This window comes from Callorhinchus milii, unplaced genomic scaffold (genome assembly GCF_018977255.1).
Source record: "Callorhinchus milii isolate IMCB2004 unplaced genomic scaffold, IMCB_Cmil_1.0 Scaffold2, whole genome shotgun sequence".
NCBI lineage: Eukaryota > Metazoa > Chordata > Chondrichthyes > Chimaeriformes > Callorhinchidae > Callorhinchus > Callorhinchus milii.
This window is the reverse complement of record NW_024704743.1, coordinates 115204115-115220551: the sequence shown is the minus strand read 5'-3', so window position 1 is coordinate 115220551 and position 16437 is coordinate 115204115. Positions and strand designations below refer to the sequence as shown.

The following is a 16437-nucleotide window of genomic DNA, read 5'->3' as shown; positions in this document are numbered from 1 at the left end:
TCCTGGACACATACAGTTCTGTGATATTACCGGTGACCTGCCGATGCAGAGACGTTGACCATTTTATAGCCTGGCCTGTTGCAACTTTGGGGTTGGGGGGGGGGAGGTCTGATTGTATGGACCAAATCAACACATAAACTGGGTCCGACTACATGGCTTTCACGCTCCCTCGCTCTACAATAAAAATGAAGATGAGAAAGTGAGAAAGTTACTTATTTCGCCTGTAAATTATACAATTAATTCACTTTACAGCATATTGTGTGAAGCGCTTTGAGACGTCTCAAAGACATGATAAGGCGCTACATCAAATGCAAGGATTGTTGTTATTAAAGTTGGGATCCAGAACCCTGGGAAGTGGCTGCCACCTAGTGGCCGTGTATGAATGGCATTACTTTTACTGTGAATCTTGTGATTTAGTTTCACACTAAACATCGCAAAGCACAGTGATAATTAACGCCGGCGTTAATTATGAAATCTCCCAAATTTTACTGCTAAATTTAAGCTCAGTGGATCAAATAGATTTACGCAAAGGATTAAAATAAATTAAAAGTTGAGTTATTATAGGACGTGCAAACATGAGACAATCAATCAGTCCATGTGTCTAACCTTTGCGCTGGTGAGTTTAAAGGATATGGTGCCTTTCAATGCTTCCAAGACATTAATGTGTCCATTCTTAGCAGCTAAGTGAATTGCATTCATTCCCTCCTGGAACAAAAAGAGAAGAGGGGAAATCAAACAATTAAATTCATCAACAAGAAATATCTTTAAATACATACAGTCACAGAGCTCAGGTGCACCTCCTGCTAACCCTGGGTCATCCTGGCTAGACGGGTATTGGGAAGCTTGCTCTTAATGGCAAGCTATACAGTTTGAGCTGGTTGAACTGGAGCAGTTATCCCAATCCTCAAGCCTAGGCTCTCATTAACCTGTGCCTGAGAATTCTCCGGAATTATTTTAGTGTTCATCCCTCCAGAGAGAGAGAGAATGCATATTCCATTTTGGACACACAGAAGTTTCCATGACTAGGTGGTTTACGTATGTGGAACTCTCAAGACTGGATACTCTTAAACACAGTAATGGGTGTCCGCATGTGTCAACTAAAAACAAATAGAGGATTCAGTACATCAATACCCGTTAGGAACCGCAATAAGTGAGTTACAATACCTGAGCCTTTTCTCTTAAGACTCACAAAGCCTGACTTTTAATGCCGTCGGGAGGGAGTTGGTGAGACAGGCAGGACTTAAAACGAGTTAGAGTTGGACTGTGCCCAGTCGGTACGTACCGCATTCTCGTCGGTGGCAGATGCTCCCGCTTCCAGCAGAACCTTCACCACCTCTGCATGACCGCCAGTGGCAGCCAGGTGCAGCGCGGTGGAGGTATTTGTCTGAAAATTGAACAGGCCATAATAATAATAATAATCCTTGCATTTGATATCGCGCTTTATCACTTTGTTAAGACGTTCTCAAAGCCCTTCACAGAATATACTGTAAAGTAAATTGACTGTATATTTTTATCGGCGAAACGCAGCAACCAATTGCGCACAGCAGTGTCCCACAAACGGTCGTGGATTGAGTGACCAAATTATTATTTATTCGTTGGACAACGATCTGTCAATTGGCTAACAAGCAATTTTTTCCTACTTACTCCTATGTAGCGTGTGGAGTAAGGAAACTTGCCTAAGGATTCCTGCCACAATTCAGAAACACAAGGCAAAACCTGGGATAGAGAAACAGACACAGAAATGTACTGGAGTCAGCCCTCAACTATGAGCATACTCAGGGATAGCTTGGTGTGATGGTACTTTGAGATGTCTCGAAGACATGATAAGGCGCTATATCAAATGCAAGGATTATTATCATTATCGTTATTATAGTGCCCAGATACAGGTGTCTGAGCTACCACTGGAAACACTCTCATGTCCCACCTCCCTCTCCCGCACCCACTCAGAGTCTCACCTTATTTCGGGCTGAGGTGACACTTGCTCTACTGAATTTCAGCAGCTCCTTTATGGCAGCCACACTGCCCTTGGAAGCCGCGATGTGAGCGCAGGTGGAGCCCTCCACGTTAGCCGACGTCACCAGCTCCGGTTTGTGCTTGAGGAAGAGTTTGACCACCTCGGAATGATCGTTTTCAGTGGCCAGGTGGAGGGGCGTCTGTCCGTGCTGGGGAAGAGAGAGAAAGAGTCAGCGAAAGAAGAGAAGAGAAAAAGATGGGGAAAAAAGAGAGAGACCGAAAGAGAGGAAAGAAAAAAAAGAGAAAGAGCAAGCGAGAAAGAGAGAGGGAGAGAGAAAGTGTGTGTCAGAGAAGAAAGAAGAGGAAAAGAAAAAAAGATAGGAAAAGAGGGAAAAAGATAGAGCGAGAAAGAGTAGAAAGAGAAAAAGGGGAAAAAGTGGGAAAGAGAAAGAGAGTGAGAAAGAGGCAGAAAATGGAAATGTGAGAGAAACAGAGGAAAAGAAAGTGAAAACGATAGAAACAAAGAGAGAGAAAGATACACACAAGCCAGGAAGGAAAATTGTACCTCGCTCCCACATTCCCAACGTCACAAAAGAAATTTGGATAATGAAGCCCGGTGTTGGGTTTCAGGCACTCTGGGACGCTACTCTGAGTGAAGGGCGCTATCTAAACGCAAGTTGTTGTTGTTGTTGCATGTATCAGACACACTCCCTCGCTGACCTCAAACAAAATCTCCACTGGCGAGGTATGAGGAATATCACTGCTGCCCCTTTCTGCCATTTTCTCCTCAGCTTCTTCCCCCTGCCACGCACCCCCCACCACCCCCGTCCTGTCACTTGGTCGGCTGAGAGAGCGCGGGCGGTGGAGGGGGTGTGTGGGAGAGGAAATAAAGGACACTTCACCCTTGGGTTGCTGTCAATTCCGTTATTGACCACAAAGAACCTTTACCTCTTTGCCCAAGTCGCTGCCGTGAATATCCCCCATTCCCTTCACATTCCCGCCCCCCATGGCCCTTTGTTTCAGGGAGTGACGTGGCTATACCTGGTCTCCTGTGCGGAAGTGGGGGTGGGGGGCAGCTTGGGTTGACGTCACTCACAATATCAGTGGCGTTCACGTTGGCCTTCATATTCAGTAAACTACTGCAGACGTTCAGCTGTCCATTCACCGCCGCCAGGTGCAGGGGAGTCTGCTTCGACTGGACACAATAAAGAGTCTCAATCACTGATCATCTCAATCATTGATCATCTCAATCACCGGTCTCATGAAAACATCTCCTACTGTTTGTACCAGGTATAGGCTGAGGATTGTGGCACCTGTATTGCCACTTGTGTATCGGCAAAAACAGCTAGAAGGTGGAGTAAAGTGCATCTCTAGCTGGGATTCCCAGTGTGCTCCAGCAGGGACTGCCTATAAGGCATTAAACTGAGGTCCCAGCAGCCTGTTCAGACGGACGTTAATGATGTGACCATGATCAGTTCCTGAAGCCCCCTAACCTCTGGAACTCCCCCTGCATCGGGAGAATGTGAAAGTGCTTCACAGGATACACCATAAAGTGCAGTCACTGCGTATCTTGTTGGCGAACATCGTAATTCTGAGGTCAGACACTGGCTTCCAAACTAAGCCTAAATTTAAGGGCTTAACTGCAATTCTGTCCGGCTTTAAAATGTTGAGATAAAATGGTCTTACACATGGCTGGGACTTGGTGACGTTTAAGTTCTCCCACAATCAACCAACGGAAGCGAAGGGCCACCCACTTACCAGAGAGAGCGCGTCAATGCTGGCCCCGTGGGTGTCCACCAGAAGCTTGACCAGTCTGTTGTAACCCTTCTGTGCCCCCAGGTGAAGCGGGGTCAGGCCCAGCTTGGTTTTGGCGTTGACAAAGGCCTTGTGCCAGAGGAGGATGTCAGAGATATGATCGTGCCCATTCTCCGCAGCCAGGTGAAGGCCAGCTTTGCCGTGCTGTGGGGGAGGGAGGGAGGGAGGTGGGAACACAACGTAAAAGAGGAATTTTGCAGCGTATTGGTTAGAGCACTCATCTCGTAAGCGAAAAGGTTTGATTCTCAAGCAGGGCAAAATGTTAGGCAAGTTTCCTCACTCCACACACCTTTGTTTACCTAGCTGTAAGTGCAAACTTGGTTGTTAGCCAATTGGCGGATCGCTTTCTGGGGGTAATAATACCTCCATAAAAAATAGTCAATTCACTTTACGGTGATTATTATAACTTAAACTTGTGCATTCTTGTCCTGCTGCCTGGGTTGACTAGAAACTTTGCTCTCTCTGGAGGGGAACAAAATGCTGTCCTTGGAAATGGTGACATGCCCCATGGCAGGCCGCTAGTTAACCCTTCGCAACCCCTCCCCCCTCCTTGGCTGGACCTCCTCAAAATTTACCGCTCCACTCTAGCCTCGGCCAAGTCGTCCTTCTACTCCAGGATAATCCTGGAGGCGAAGAACAACCCCAGGCTACTGTTTTCCACCACAACCCGACTCCTCCGTCCCCCCCGCCACCCCGCGCAGGTCATCTCCTCCAACCTTCACTGCGAGGAGATGCTGGATTTCCTTGAATCCAAGATCAAGGGAATCCGCTCCGCGGTCACTTCCCCTCCAACTTCCACCCACCACCCACCCCTTCCCTCCCACACTCCGACTCCTACCCATCCTCCCCTACACACTTTCGTACCCGTTTCCCCACCCTCTGTCACTGAACTCATCCTATCCCTAAAACCAACCACCTGCTCCCTTGACCCCATCCCCACTCCACTCCTTATCTCCCAGCTCCACTTTCTTGCCCCACATATCACTGACATCATCAACCTGTCCCTCTCCTCTGGCTCTGTCCCCATTCCATTAAAAACTGCCATCATCACGCCCACCCTGAAAAAACCCTCCCTTGATGCGTCGCAGCTATCAAGCTACCGGCCCATCTCCAACCTCCCCTTTCTCTCCAAGGTCTTGGAAAGAGTTGTCGCCTCCCAACTGCGCTCTTTCCTTTCCACCCATTCTCTTTTCGAACCCCTTCAGTCAGGTTTCCGTGCTGCCCATAGCACAGAAACTGCCCTGGTCAAGGTCACCAATGATATCCTGACCATCTGTGACCAGGGCTCCCTCTGTCTCCTCGTCCTCCTCGACCTATCGGCAGCATTCGATACGGTCGACCACGCTATCCTACTCCACCGCTTGTCCTCCCACCTCAACCTTCAAGGCACTGTCCTTGAATGGTTTAGGTCGTACCTTTCTCACCGTCTTCACTTTGTCTCGACGAATGGCTTCTCCTCCACCCCCCGTACTGTCTCATGTGGTGTCCCTCAGGGCTCTGTCCTCGGTCCCCTCCTCTTCACCCTCTATATGCTCCCCCTTGGTGACATCATCCGCAAACATGGGGTTAACTTCCACATGTATGCGGATGACACCCAACTCTACCTTTCCTCCTCTACTCTCAACTCCACGACCACCGATGTCCTGACAGCCTGCCTGTCCGACATCGAGTCCTGGACGAGAGACAACTTTCTTCAGCTCAACGTGCGAAAAACCGAGGCCCTCCTGATTGGCTCACGTCAGCGCCTCCGCACCTCAGGCGCTGACACCATCAGCATCCAAGGCTGCACTCTCCACCTCTCAAAGCCAGTCAGGAACCTCGGCGTTTTGTTCGACCCTGAGCTGTCCTTTCTCCCTCACATCCGCACCACAACTGGCACCGCCTTCCATCACCTCCGGAACATCGCCAGACTACGGCACTACCTCACCCCTCACGCTGCTGAAACCCTGGTTCACGCCTTTGTCACCTCAAGGCTGGACTATGGGAACTCTCTCCTCGCCGGCCTTCCCGCCACCTCCCTCCACAAGCTGCAGGTCATTCAGAACTCTGCAGCTCGTGTACTGTCCCGCACCAGGCTTCGGGACCACATCACTCCCACCCTCGCTCGCCTCCACTGGCTCCCCATCCCCCAGAGGATTGATTTCAAGATCCTCATCCTCACCTACAAGGCCATTCACGGCCTTGCTCCCTCCTACCTCTCCAACCTACTATCCCCCTACCTACCTGCCCGTACCCTCCGTTCCTCTGGCTCCGGTCTGCTCCACGTCCCCCGCCCCAACCGCCCTACCATCGGTGGTCGGGCCTTCAGCCTCTCAGCCCCAGGCTCTGGAACTCCATCCCCCAGTGCCTTCGCCTTGCTTCCTCCCTTTCCTCCTTCAAGGCCGGTCTCAAAACCTTTCTCTTTGACCGTGCCTTCAGCTCCCCTCTCGACTCTCTTCCCCTCCTCGCTCCCTCCCTTCCCTCCCCTCACCCTGACCATTTCCCCCCTCCTCGCTCCCTCCCTTCCCTCCCCTCACCCTGACCATTTCCCCCCTGCTCGGGTCATGACCCAACTGTGCAGCGCCTTGGGACGTCCTCCTGACGTGAAAGGCGCTTTATAAATGGAATCTTGTTGTTGTTGTTGTGCAACTATTACCTCGTCAAAGACGTCCACTCTAGAGTGGTGCAGTAACAGGATCTTCACGATCTCCGTGTGTCCCCTTTCAGCAGCAACCAGCAGTGGTGAGCAACCGTTCTGAAATCAAACAAAAGATGCAGGACATGTTTCTAATCTGATACAGATTAGAAAGAGACGTTTCAAATCAGATACAGCGCCTACAGCATTCACATGTCTTGGAGCCCTGTGCGGAATGCTAAATGCAATGTTGCCAATCTGCATGCAGCGAAGTCCCACAAACAGCCACAAAGTGAATGACCAGCTTGGAGTGATTGGGAGATTGTTGATCAGGTCACCAAGAGAAACTCCCTTTTCTTTTACAATGTTGTACTGGGATCTTTAACGTCCAAGTGAACAAGCAGACAGGACTTCAGTTTAATGTCTCATCTGAAGGATGGCGCCACTGGAATATCAGCCCAGACTATAAGGTCCAAGTCCTAATGTGGGGCTTGAACCCTCACAACTTTACGACCCTCAGGCGGCAGCACGACCAAAATGACCCAGGCAGATTTTTCACTAACTCACACGAGACACAGACATCCAATCAATCATTCACTCACTGGCTCAAGTATCACATGTGAGGCTAAGAGTCTATCGACATAAGTGGTAAGAATGCAATGTACTTTAATGCTATTGGGGACTTGAAAAACATTGTCGATGTAAGCACACAGAAATCTATGTCAACGTCGAAAAATACGGTAAATTTAACGTGTTCCTGTCCGGGGAGGGCCCGGGTCTTCAAAATGTTCTCGACGCATGCGGGATGTGGATATAACTATTATATGCAATGTCTGAGTTGACATCGGTCACACATCTGCCCAAAGGTATCTGTCTAAGAGACAGACAATCTTGGTATTTATCATCCTAGATTGAGAGCTAATCTGTGGTTACTATACGGATCAGGGGTGGATTGGCTGGAGGTGGTGAGAGTTACCTTGGCCTGTTTATTGATGACTCGCTGGATCCTGTTTGAGCTGATGTGTTTCAGGATCTCGAGCAGCACGTCTGCGTTGCCCACTCGGGCGCAGTAATGCAGCGGAGTCTCGTGTATCTGGAGATTCCCAACGAGAAACACTTTTCATACCATAAAGGGTAATAATTATAATCCTTACAATTAACACAACGCCTATACGGTTATAACATCTCAAAATGCTTTGCGTGTAAGTAATTGTGTGTCTGGAGAACGAACTTGCGTTTTTGCAGCGATTGAACATGTCAAACCATCTCAAAGAACTTTATAGCAATTAGTCTTCAAGTGTAGTGACTGTTGTTCTAAGCAAACTCGACAGCAACTTTGGGCACAGCAAAACTCTGAAGTGATTGGGAGATTGTTGGCTGACAGCAGGTCTCCCTTCCCTTTTCAAACCTCCCTTCCCTTTTTCAAACAGTGACACTGGATCTTTAACGTTCACCTGAAGAATAAGCAGACATGATGTTGGCTCAACACCTTATGCAAAGGATGCATCTCCAACAACGTAGCAGAGGCTCCCCCCCAGTGCTGTGCTGGAGCTGTTGGGGATTTGGAAAGATGTTGCGCCTTGTAAGTAAAATAAACCTCCTGAAGCGCTTTACAAAACATAATCACTGGAAATTGAAGTGAATGGAAGTGGGGAGGGGAGGAAGGTGGGTGAAAGCACGGTCAAAGAGATCGGTCTGAAGGCAGATTTTGAAGGGAGGGAGGGAGAGAGAGGGAGGGAGAGAGGGAGGGGTGAGGTAGAAGGGACTCCAGGATGGAGTATCGGAGAGCTGGGGTAGAATGGCTGAAAGCTCGCCCACTGATGGAGAGGCGTATCAGGCAAGGGGCATGAAGCTGCCAGTTGAGTGTTTGTCAAAGGTCCAGGAAGATGGGATACAGGAGATTGTAGAGGTCGGCCGGGGAGGGAACCAACACCGATAATTGTTGAGTGGGCTAAATGGCCTCCTCCTTGCCCTATTTCCCTGTCTCCTCCTGCTAACCAGGTTTGTGGCTGCCGTTATGTCTGCCCCAAACTCCATGAGGATTCGGACTATCTGGGTATCCTCCTGGTCCGAGTGAGTCATGTCCTTCCTGATCTGTGCTGCCAGGTGCAGGGTTGTTTCTCCTTCCTGTGACAAGCAGAGGAAAAGACGGGGCGGGGGTGGGGTTAAAACAGGAGCTAAGGTCAAAATGTTTCCACTCTTTCCCCCCCCACGCCCTCATTAAATCTTAATTTCCTGATTACCGTTGCTGCTCACATTTGCAATTGCTTCTGATTTCTTTCCCTCCCTCCCTCGCGCCCTCCGTGTTTTATTCCTGGCTGTGCGTTCCTGAACCATTTGGCAAAACTCACCCCGGAGTTTGATCCCGGGTCTGGGTTTAATAATAATAATCCTTGCATTTGACATCGTGCCTCGTCACATTGTTGAGATGTCTCAAAGCGCTTCACAGGATATACTAACTGTGTATTTTGTGGGCGAAACGTGGCACTCAGTTTGTGCGCCAGAAATGTACTCTAGTTTTGGGTCATTTTAGAGCGTGCAGAATTTGGCTGTTTCTTAATTCCAAACTTCATTTTAAAGACAATTTTCCATCAGCTTTTATTAAGAACTCATAGAAAACCAACTTTAAAGTCGAGACTGAATTCAATAATTTGGCATCAGATGCTATAAAATGCTACGTAACTCCCCTCTGTTTCTGAACAGTGGTAAGAGATCTTTAATGCCCACCTGAATAGTCAGGCGAGGCCTCGATTTAATATCTCGTCCAAAGGATGGCACTTCCAACAATGCAGCACATCCTAGCATGGCACTGGAGTGTCAGCCTAGACTGCAAGCTCAAAGTCCCGATGTGGGACTTGAACCAGAGTCGAGAGTGTTACCGACTGTGCCAATCTGACCCCTGGTGCTCTTCCCTCACCTTGTTTTCCTGATTGACGCATGCCACAGCATCGCTGTGGCTCCTCTTGCTGGCCAGGTAGTTGAGGATCTCTTCCGCTAGGTTCACATGGCAGTACCTCACCGCGATGTGCAGTGGGTTTTCCCCGGCCTGAGCCAAGAGATGACAGTCACAATCAACTACACACAGTGGTCGCTGCTCACCAAACACCGGGCTCCAGTGTTCAATCCTGTTTGCTTTTTTCAACGTTTTCTTTTTCTTTCCTTCCCTTCTCCTTCAAACCCCCTGGTCTTTCAAACCCAGGGCTGCCCACATCCAATGAAAGTAAATGCGCTGCTTGTTTTTGCGCCTTCCCCGGGGAAACCTATCTTTTTTTAGCGACTGGAGAACAGGACCTAGGAGAGAACCATAGATATCCCCAACACAGACAGACAACATCAGACCACTGTGTTAATGATGGTGCATTGTGCTAACACACAGCCTGGCGCAACGACACACTATTATTGGCGACAGAGGTTCAGATTCTGCCCATCACACACCATTGAGAGCCGTCGCACTGAAAAGGAAGTCGAACCCCTATGTCAAGTGCCTCCTCCTACCTTCCCCCTTTCATTATCTGTGCCATGTTCTGACCCTGTGCAGAGCAGCAGGTTTTGGCTTACCTTTGACTGGCAGGTTAAATCTCCGCCTTCCTCCAGCAGCGCTTGCAGCATCCTCAGGTTGCCGTGACGAGCCACGATGTGCATGGCCGTCTCACCATTCTGTTAGGGGAACGCAGGCAGCAGAACGTCGCAGGGAGAAGCCCAATGAATAGGCGAGTAAAAACAGACCCGCAAACAGACTGGAATCACAGTCACGCCCAGCGGCTTTGAATAAAGGAAGCCCGATAATAAAACAACAACTTGCATTTATATATAGCGCCCTTCACAAGGGGTAGGGTCCCAGAGCGCTTCACAGCAGCGGAGTCTGACCCTTAGCCAGGGGGACAGGGAGGGGGGAGGCGACCGCAAGCATGATCAAAACATAAGCACGATCAAAAAGGAAGGTCTTCCGGTGGGATTTGAAAGTGGGGAGGGAGGGGGCAAGGCGGAGGGATTAAGGGAGAGAGTTCCAGAGTTTCGGGGGGTAGTGGCTGAAGGCTGATTATAGGTAGAAAATCCACCACCTCCCTTAAGAGTATCCACCAAAGTGCTGAAAGTTCCATATATGTATGCTGCCATTGTGCCAGGAATGGAATATGCTCTCTCTCTCCGGAGTGACGCACGTCACTCCCCTAATCTCGGAAAGTACCAGGCACAGGTTGGCAAGAGCCAAAGCTTTGGGGGGCCCACTGAATATTTATTGGAGTTTAACCAGCTTGCTATTGGGAGCATTGACTAGCAAACTTCCTACTTATCCAGCTAGGACCAACCTAACTGTTAGGCTCGCATACAATCCAAACCAAAGCCTTATTAACATTGGTACCCTATATGGAAAGCCCTTGTGTTGAGCGTGAGTCACTCATGGGTTCTTCTTACCTCTTGGTCAGTGTTTACATCAGCTCCACTCTTCAGCAACATCTCCGCCACCTTCTCTCCTTCCTTAACTCGAGCTGCGATGTGTAACGGAGTCTCCTGTGCCTGTAGGGACAAACCCATGACATAATAATAATAATCCTTGCATTTGATATAGTGCCTTATCACATTTGCGAGACGTCTCAAAGCACTTCACAGAATATATTGCAAAATGAATTGACTGTATATTTTATGTCCGAAACGCGGCAGCCAATTGCGCACAGCAGTGTCTCACAAACAGCCGTGGTGGATTGAGTGATCAAATGATTATTTTTTTTTAATTTGAAGGAATTATTACCCCCGGAAAAGCAATCTGCCAATCGATGAACAACCAGGTACCTACTTACTGCTAGGTAAACAGAGGCTTGTGTGTGGAGTAAGGAAACTAGTGGGATGGTTCCATACCTTGCCTCCTTTAAGTTGGACCTGAGCCCCAAAGCCCAGGAGTGTCTGCACCACCATGGGCTTGCAGTACTGCACCGCGATGTGCAGCGCTGTGTAGCGGTCCTTCGTTTTAGCGTCGACGTGCGCCCCCTTCTGGAGCAAGGCTTTCACTACAGCCGTGTGGCCCCTCCTCGCTGCAGCGTGGAGGCACACCGCACCTGACTATGAAAACAACAACAACAAATTGCGGTTATATATAGCGCCTTTCACGTGGGGAAGTCGTCTGAGGCCCTGGAGACAAACACGGAAAGAGTCTCTGCGAATCCATATCACATATCCACGTGATCCTTTCAAATAAAAAAATACGTACAACTCCCCAAAGATCCTTTGTGCTGCATTCATGTTCACAAGATCACAAAACTGGTTTGGATAAAGAAGGCCCATCGGCCCATTGATCTCATCCTTCCAGAATTCCCACCCTATTGTCCTCCCGTTGTCCTCTATTGAGCTGTGTGTTTTAAATGAACCCCAGAGTTCTGGTAACCTGTTCCAGTCCTTTGGTGAAATTCCTGGTGAAATTGCCCTACGCAACCCTAAACCTGTCTGTACTTGTTGCACTGTCTTGATGCATTTGAAAGCATTGTTCTGGGTTTGCTTTTTCAATCCCATGTAAAATTGTATACACCTCTATAACATCCCCTTTGGATGGGATGGGAAGGGGGTGTGGTGGTTGGTAGCCCAGCTTGGCAAAGCTTTCTTGTTTTCAATGGTGCCCCATATTGATCACTTAGACTGATTACAGTAACTCACACCAGACACTTTGTCCCATCCAGTCTTCATTGGTATGTTCTTTCCTCACCTAACCTTATCCCACTCTCCTGCCTGTGGTCCCATTATCCTCCTCTTCACAAATCTATCCAATTCCCTTTAAATTAATTTATGAGCGACTCTTCTCCCTGGTAAATGGATACAAATAGAAGATGACTTTGTCTTAAAATTGAAGTCGAGGCGGTTAGAAGTGAGATCAGAAAACATGCCATTGTCGGGCTGTGTGACCCACTCCTGTTCGTTCCCACATTCCTACGTCATGTTTTGGTTCATTCTTACCTTGTTGGGCATGTGTAGAGGGACGCCTTTCTTCAGAAAGGCCAGCGCAGTGTCAGGGTGGCCACACTGGGACGCGATGTGCATCAGGGTACTTCCGTCCTGCAATTAAAAGAAACCACGAAAGGTTCAATGAGGGGTTGCTGTCTCTTATTTTGTCAGCTTCAGTGCTTCCAATAGTTTGCTCAGAAATGTAAGGGAAATTATTTTGCGGTGTCTTAACACCAGCGTAGGCAGCACACAAGTAGGTGGTTCAAACCTGCCTCTTGAACCTGGACAGATAAGGAAATATTAAGGAAATACCTTTGTTCTAGCCAGAACATTAGACTTGAATTTCTCGGTCAGGACTTCAACCACATTGGTGTGTCCTCGCTCAGCTGCAATATGCAATGGTGACCGATCCAGCTGCAAAACAAGGATGAAAAGGAAACAGCCTGATATTAAATCAGCATCTAATTCTGCAGATTTCTTATAGGTTTCAGTGCAACAACAACAGTAACAACTTGGATTTATATAGCGCCCTCCACGCCGGATGGCATCTCAGAGCGCTTCTCAGTAACGGATCCCGGGGCCGAGCTAGGGGGAGGGGGAGGAAGGTGACCAAAGGCGCAGTCAAAAAGAAAGGTCTTCAGCAGAGACCTGAAAATAGGAAGAAAGGGAGTGAGGCGAAGGGAGTGAGGAAGGGAGTTCTAGAGCCTCGGGTAATAGTGGCTGAAGGCACGGCCGCCGAGGTTGGAGCGGAGGACTCGCCGGACAAGGAGGAGGCCAGACCTGGAGGAACGAAGGCAATGGGCACTGTTTTGAGGAGAGAGGTCAGAGAGGAAGCAGGCTGCAGAGGAGTGGAGGGATTTGAAGACAAGGCTGAGGATCTTGAAGTCGATCCTCTCTGGGACAGCCAGCCAGTGCAGTCTGGCAAGGACTGGGGTGATCGGGGAGCAGAGTTTGTGTGGGTGAGAATGCGGGCGGCGGAGTTTTGAATAATCTGGATTTTATGGATGGTAGTGGAGGAGAGGCCAGTGAGGAGGGCGTTAGAGTAGTCCAGCCGAGAGGTGACAAAAGCATGGACCAGGGTTTCAGCAGCTTTCGGAGAGAGGTATTGGCGGACACGGGCGATGCGTCGGAGGTGGAAGAAAGCGGTGCTGGTGAGGGACCGGATGTGGGGGAGGAAGAATAATTGGGGGTCGAACCTGATGCCTAGGTTGCGTACGGGTTCGGAGAGTTTAGGGGGAGGTCGAGTAGGTGAGGACCGTGAGAGTTTAGATGTTGACAAGAGCCAAAGAGTATGGCTTCCGTCTTGTCAACGTTCAGCTGAAGAAACGTTTGCTGATCCAGCCCCTGAGATCTGACAGGCAGGCTGACAGAACATCACAGGACTGGGGGTCGCAAAGAGAGGTGGAAGAATAGAGTTGGGTGTCGTCCGCATACTGTGGCAATGTACCCCATGTCTGCGGATGATATCCCCAAGAGGGAGCGTGTAAATCAGGAAAGAGGATAAGGCCAAGGGTGCACCTTTATGGATATTGGCTAAATACAGTAAACTGATAACTCAACCTTGGCTTAGCTTTTCACTACCACTTAAATCATGCTGTCAATATCCCAGCTGCATTTTACAAATTAAGAGTGAAATATGCCTAACTCACCACTCTGGTAACTCGTCACCGAGCCATTTTCCCCTGGAGTGACGAGTGCTCTTGCCCTCCTCCACAAAATAATCTCCAGAATTACATAAGATTAGCTAGACTTTCTGGCCACAGACCGATTATACAGAAAGTTACAGCATGTTAACTGCATTCGGCTCAATCAGCCGATATGGTATTTATACTCCACCCCTCCTATTCCTCTTACCCATATCGCTTCATTTCCTTCTCCCTCACGAATGTATCAAGTTTCTGAGGAGTTAACTAATATTGAATCTGTTAAGAAGCATTGTGATTTCATCTCACCTAGTTCTTAACAAAAAGAAACTGGCTTCCAAATTAATACATTGTGTGAGAAAACAGTCCCAAAAGTTTTGCGCCATTTTAAATTTCAAGGCAAAATGATCTCAGTCGCTTCACTTTACAGTGAAGTCTGTGAAACGCTTTGAGATGTCCTCCTGGCGTACAAAGCTCTATACCAAATGCAAGAATTATTATTTATTGTTATTATTATTATCTTGCGGACTAAGATTAAGCTGAGTTTCGGACATGTTAAGAGTGACTGCCATTATTGTTACACTTTTGCAAACACATGCTACGAGCTGGAGGTACCTTGTCTGGGATGTTCGGGTTAGCTTTGCACTGGTAGAAAAACCTGAGCAGGAATTCATCGCCCTCCCAGGCTGCCACATGTAAAGCGGTCTGGCCTTCCTCCTGCACATGAGAAAACAAGCAAGGCCTGAACAAAGGTAGCTTCACATCACCTGAGGGAGGTGTGAGGGGGAGTCCAGTTTCCTGGATTTCCTAATGGGAGTTTCTTAGTAAGGAACAGAAGCATTAGTAAGAGTACAGTGTAGATTACAGAGATGTTACCAGGGATGAGTGAATCCAACTATCAAAGAAAGATTGGAGATGTGCAATGGATTGATTGGGCTGTAAGGCCTCTGTCTGTGTAATATCAATCGATGTAAATGGGGGAAATAAACTAGCAACACTGTTCCTGGATGGATCCAATACAAGGGGGCTACAGCCTTAAAATCAAAACTAAGGCAGTTAGAATTAGGTCAGGCAGCATGGTGATGGGGCTCTGCAGGCATCAGACCACAAAAAAAGCATTAAGTACCATTTCTTGACCTGGAAGGTAATTAGTAACTGGAACTGGGTTACCAGGAAGTACGGTTCTGGTCAGGATGCTCGATGCTCTGATGAGTGGGTATCAGGAAGGATGAGATCAAATAGGCCGAAGAGATTTTTCTTATCTAAATTGTTATTTATTGTCATTATTGTCTTATAGGCTGAGATCAGGCAGGAGACCTCTCTGGTGATCTTGTGATTTGCTGCGGACTCTACTCACATTCTGGAAATCGACATCAGCCCCGTACTCCACCATGAGCTTTGCCAGCTCGGCATCTCTTTTCCTGCTGCTGACATGTAAGGCCGTGTCTCCGGTGTCCTGAAGAGGAAACGCAGGAGGGTTACTCACACCATTTCCTCAGTAGGTCACTTATCCACAATGTCCCCGCAGTCCATCAATTGCCTTCCATTTCCTCGTCTTATCTTTCAATTATTATATTATTACTATTCAAACCCTCTCCACACCCTTGCCTCGCCCTCCCCTGTGAAAGGGCACTGACCCGTGTTATTTCCCTATCCCCAGCTTCGGCCAGATGACGTCAAGGTGGGGGGTGAACGTACAGAGAGATCTGGGTTTTCAAGTAAGCGAATCATTAAAGGTAGTGGGGCAGGTAGATAAGGCAGTAAAAAAGGCATTTGGTGTACTGAGCTTTATTAGTAGGGGCATATATGGCTAATCTGTACAAAACACTGGTTAGCCCTCAGCTGGAGTACTGCGTCCAGTTCTGGGCACCTTACTTCAGGAAGGACATTAAAGCACTGGAAAGGGTGCAGAGGAGATTCACGAGAATGATACCAGGAATGGGGAACCTTAGCTATGAGGACAGGCTGGAGAAGTTAGGACTTTTCCCATTAGAGCAGAGAAGGTTACACGGGGACCTGATAGAGGTCTTCAAGATCATGAAAGGTTTCGACAGGCTAGATAAGGAAAAGCTGTTTCCGCTGGTAGGTGTGTCTGTGACCCATGGTCACAGTCTTAAGATATCTACCAAACGAAGCAGAGGGGAGGTTAGAAGAATGTTTTTCACTCAGCAAGCTGTTCGAATTTGGAATGATCTGCCTGAAAGGGTAGTGAAGTCCGATTCGATAACAGCTTTTAAGAGAGAACTGGATCGGTATCTGGGAAAGACGGGTTTGCAGGGTTATGGGGATAAAGCTGGTGACTGGGGTTAGTGAAAGTGACTTGCTCAGTCAAAGAGCTGACACAGACTCGATGGGCCGAATGGCCTCCTTCTGTGCCGTAACATTCTATGAATCTATGAAAAAAAAGTCCCTCTAGATCCCTCAAGTCCCTCAAACCTGCCTCTGCTGCACATACCTTGCTGCGTTCCCTCCCCACCAACAGCG

The 16437-nt window shown here is 48.5% G+C and overlaps 1 protein-coding gene across 1 annotated transcript in view; it reads right to left on the bottom strand.

The window, feature by feature from the left end:
* trpn1 (transient receptor potential cation channel, subfamily N, member 1) overlaps nucleotides 1-16437 on the bottom strand; it is a 49477-nt gene that overhangs the window by 12329 nt on the left and 20711 nt on the right. Inside the window, exons 6-21 of the mRNA XM_007886805.2 lie at nucleotides 15311-15409; nucleotides 14569-14670; nucleotides 12623-12724; nucleotides 12323-12421; nucleotides 11237-11437; nucleotides 10796-10897; nucleotides 9941-10039; nucleotides 9300-9428; nucleotides 8381-8509; nucleotides 7359-7475; nucleotides 6404-6502; nucleotides 3712-3912; nucleotides 3050-3148; nucleotides 1956-2162; nucleotides 1283-1384; nucleotides 607-705 (exon numbers count right to left, since the gene is read on the bottom strand). Of these exons, the coding sequence (XP_007884996.1) occupies nucleotides 607-705; nucleotides 1283-1384; nucleotides 1956-2162; nucleotides 3050-3148; nucleotides 3712-3912; nucleotides 6404-6502; nucleotides 7359-7475; nucleotides 8381-8509; nucleotides 9300-9428; nucleotides 9941-10039; nucleotides 10796-10897; nucleotides 11237-11437; nucleotides 12323-12421; nucleotides 12623-12724; nucleotides 14569-14670; nucleotides 15311-15409 (1986 nt within the window). The remainder of the gene's footprint in view (nucleotides 1-606; nucleotides 706-1282; nucleotides 1385-1955; nucleotides 2163-3049; nucleotides 3149-3711; nucleotides 3913-6403; nucleotides 6503-7358; nucleotides 7476-8380; nucleotides 8510-9299; nucleotides 9429-9940; nucleotides 10040-10795; nucleotides 10898-11236; nucleotides 11438-12322; nucleotides 12422-12622; nucleotides 12725-14568; nucleotides 14671-15310; nucleotides 15410-16437) is intronic.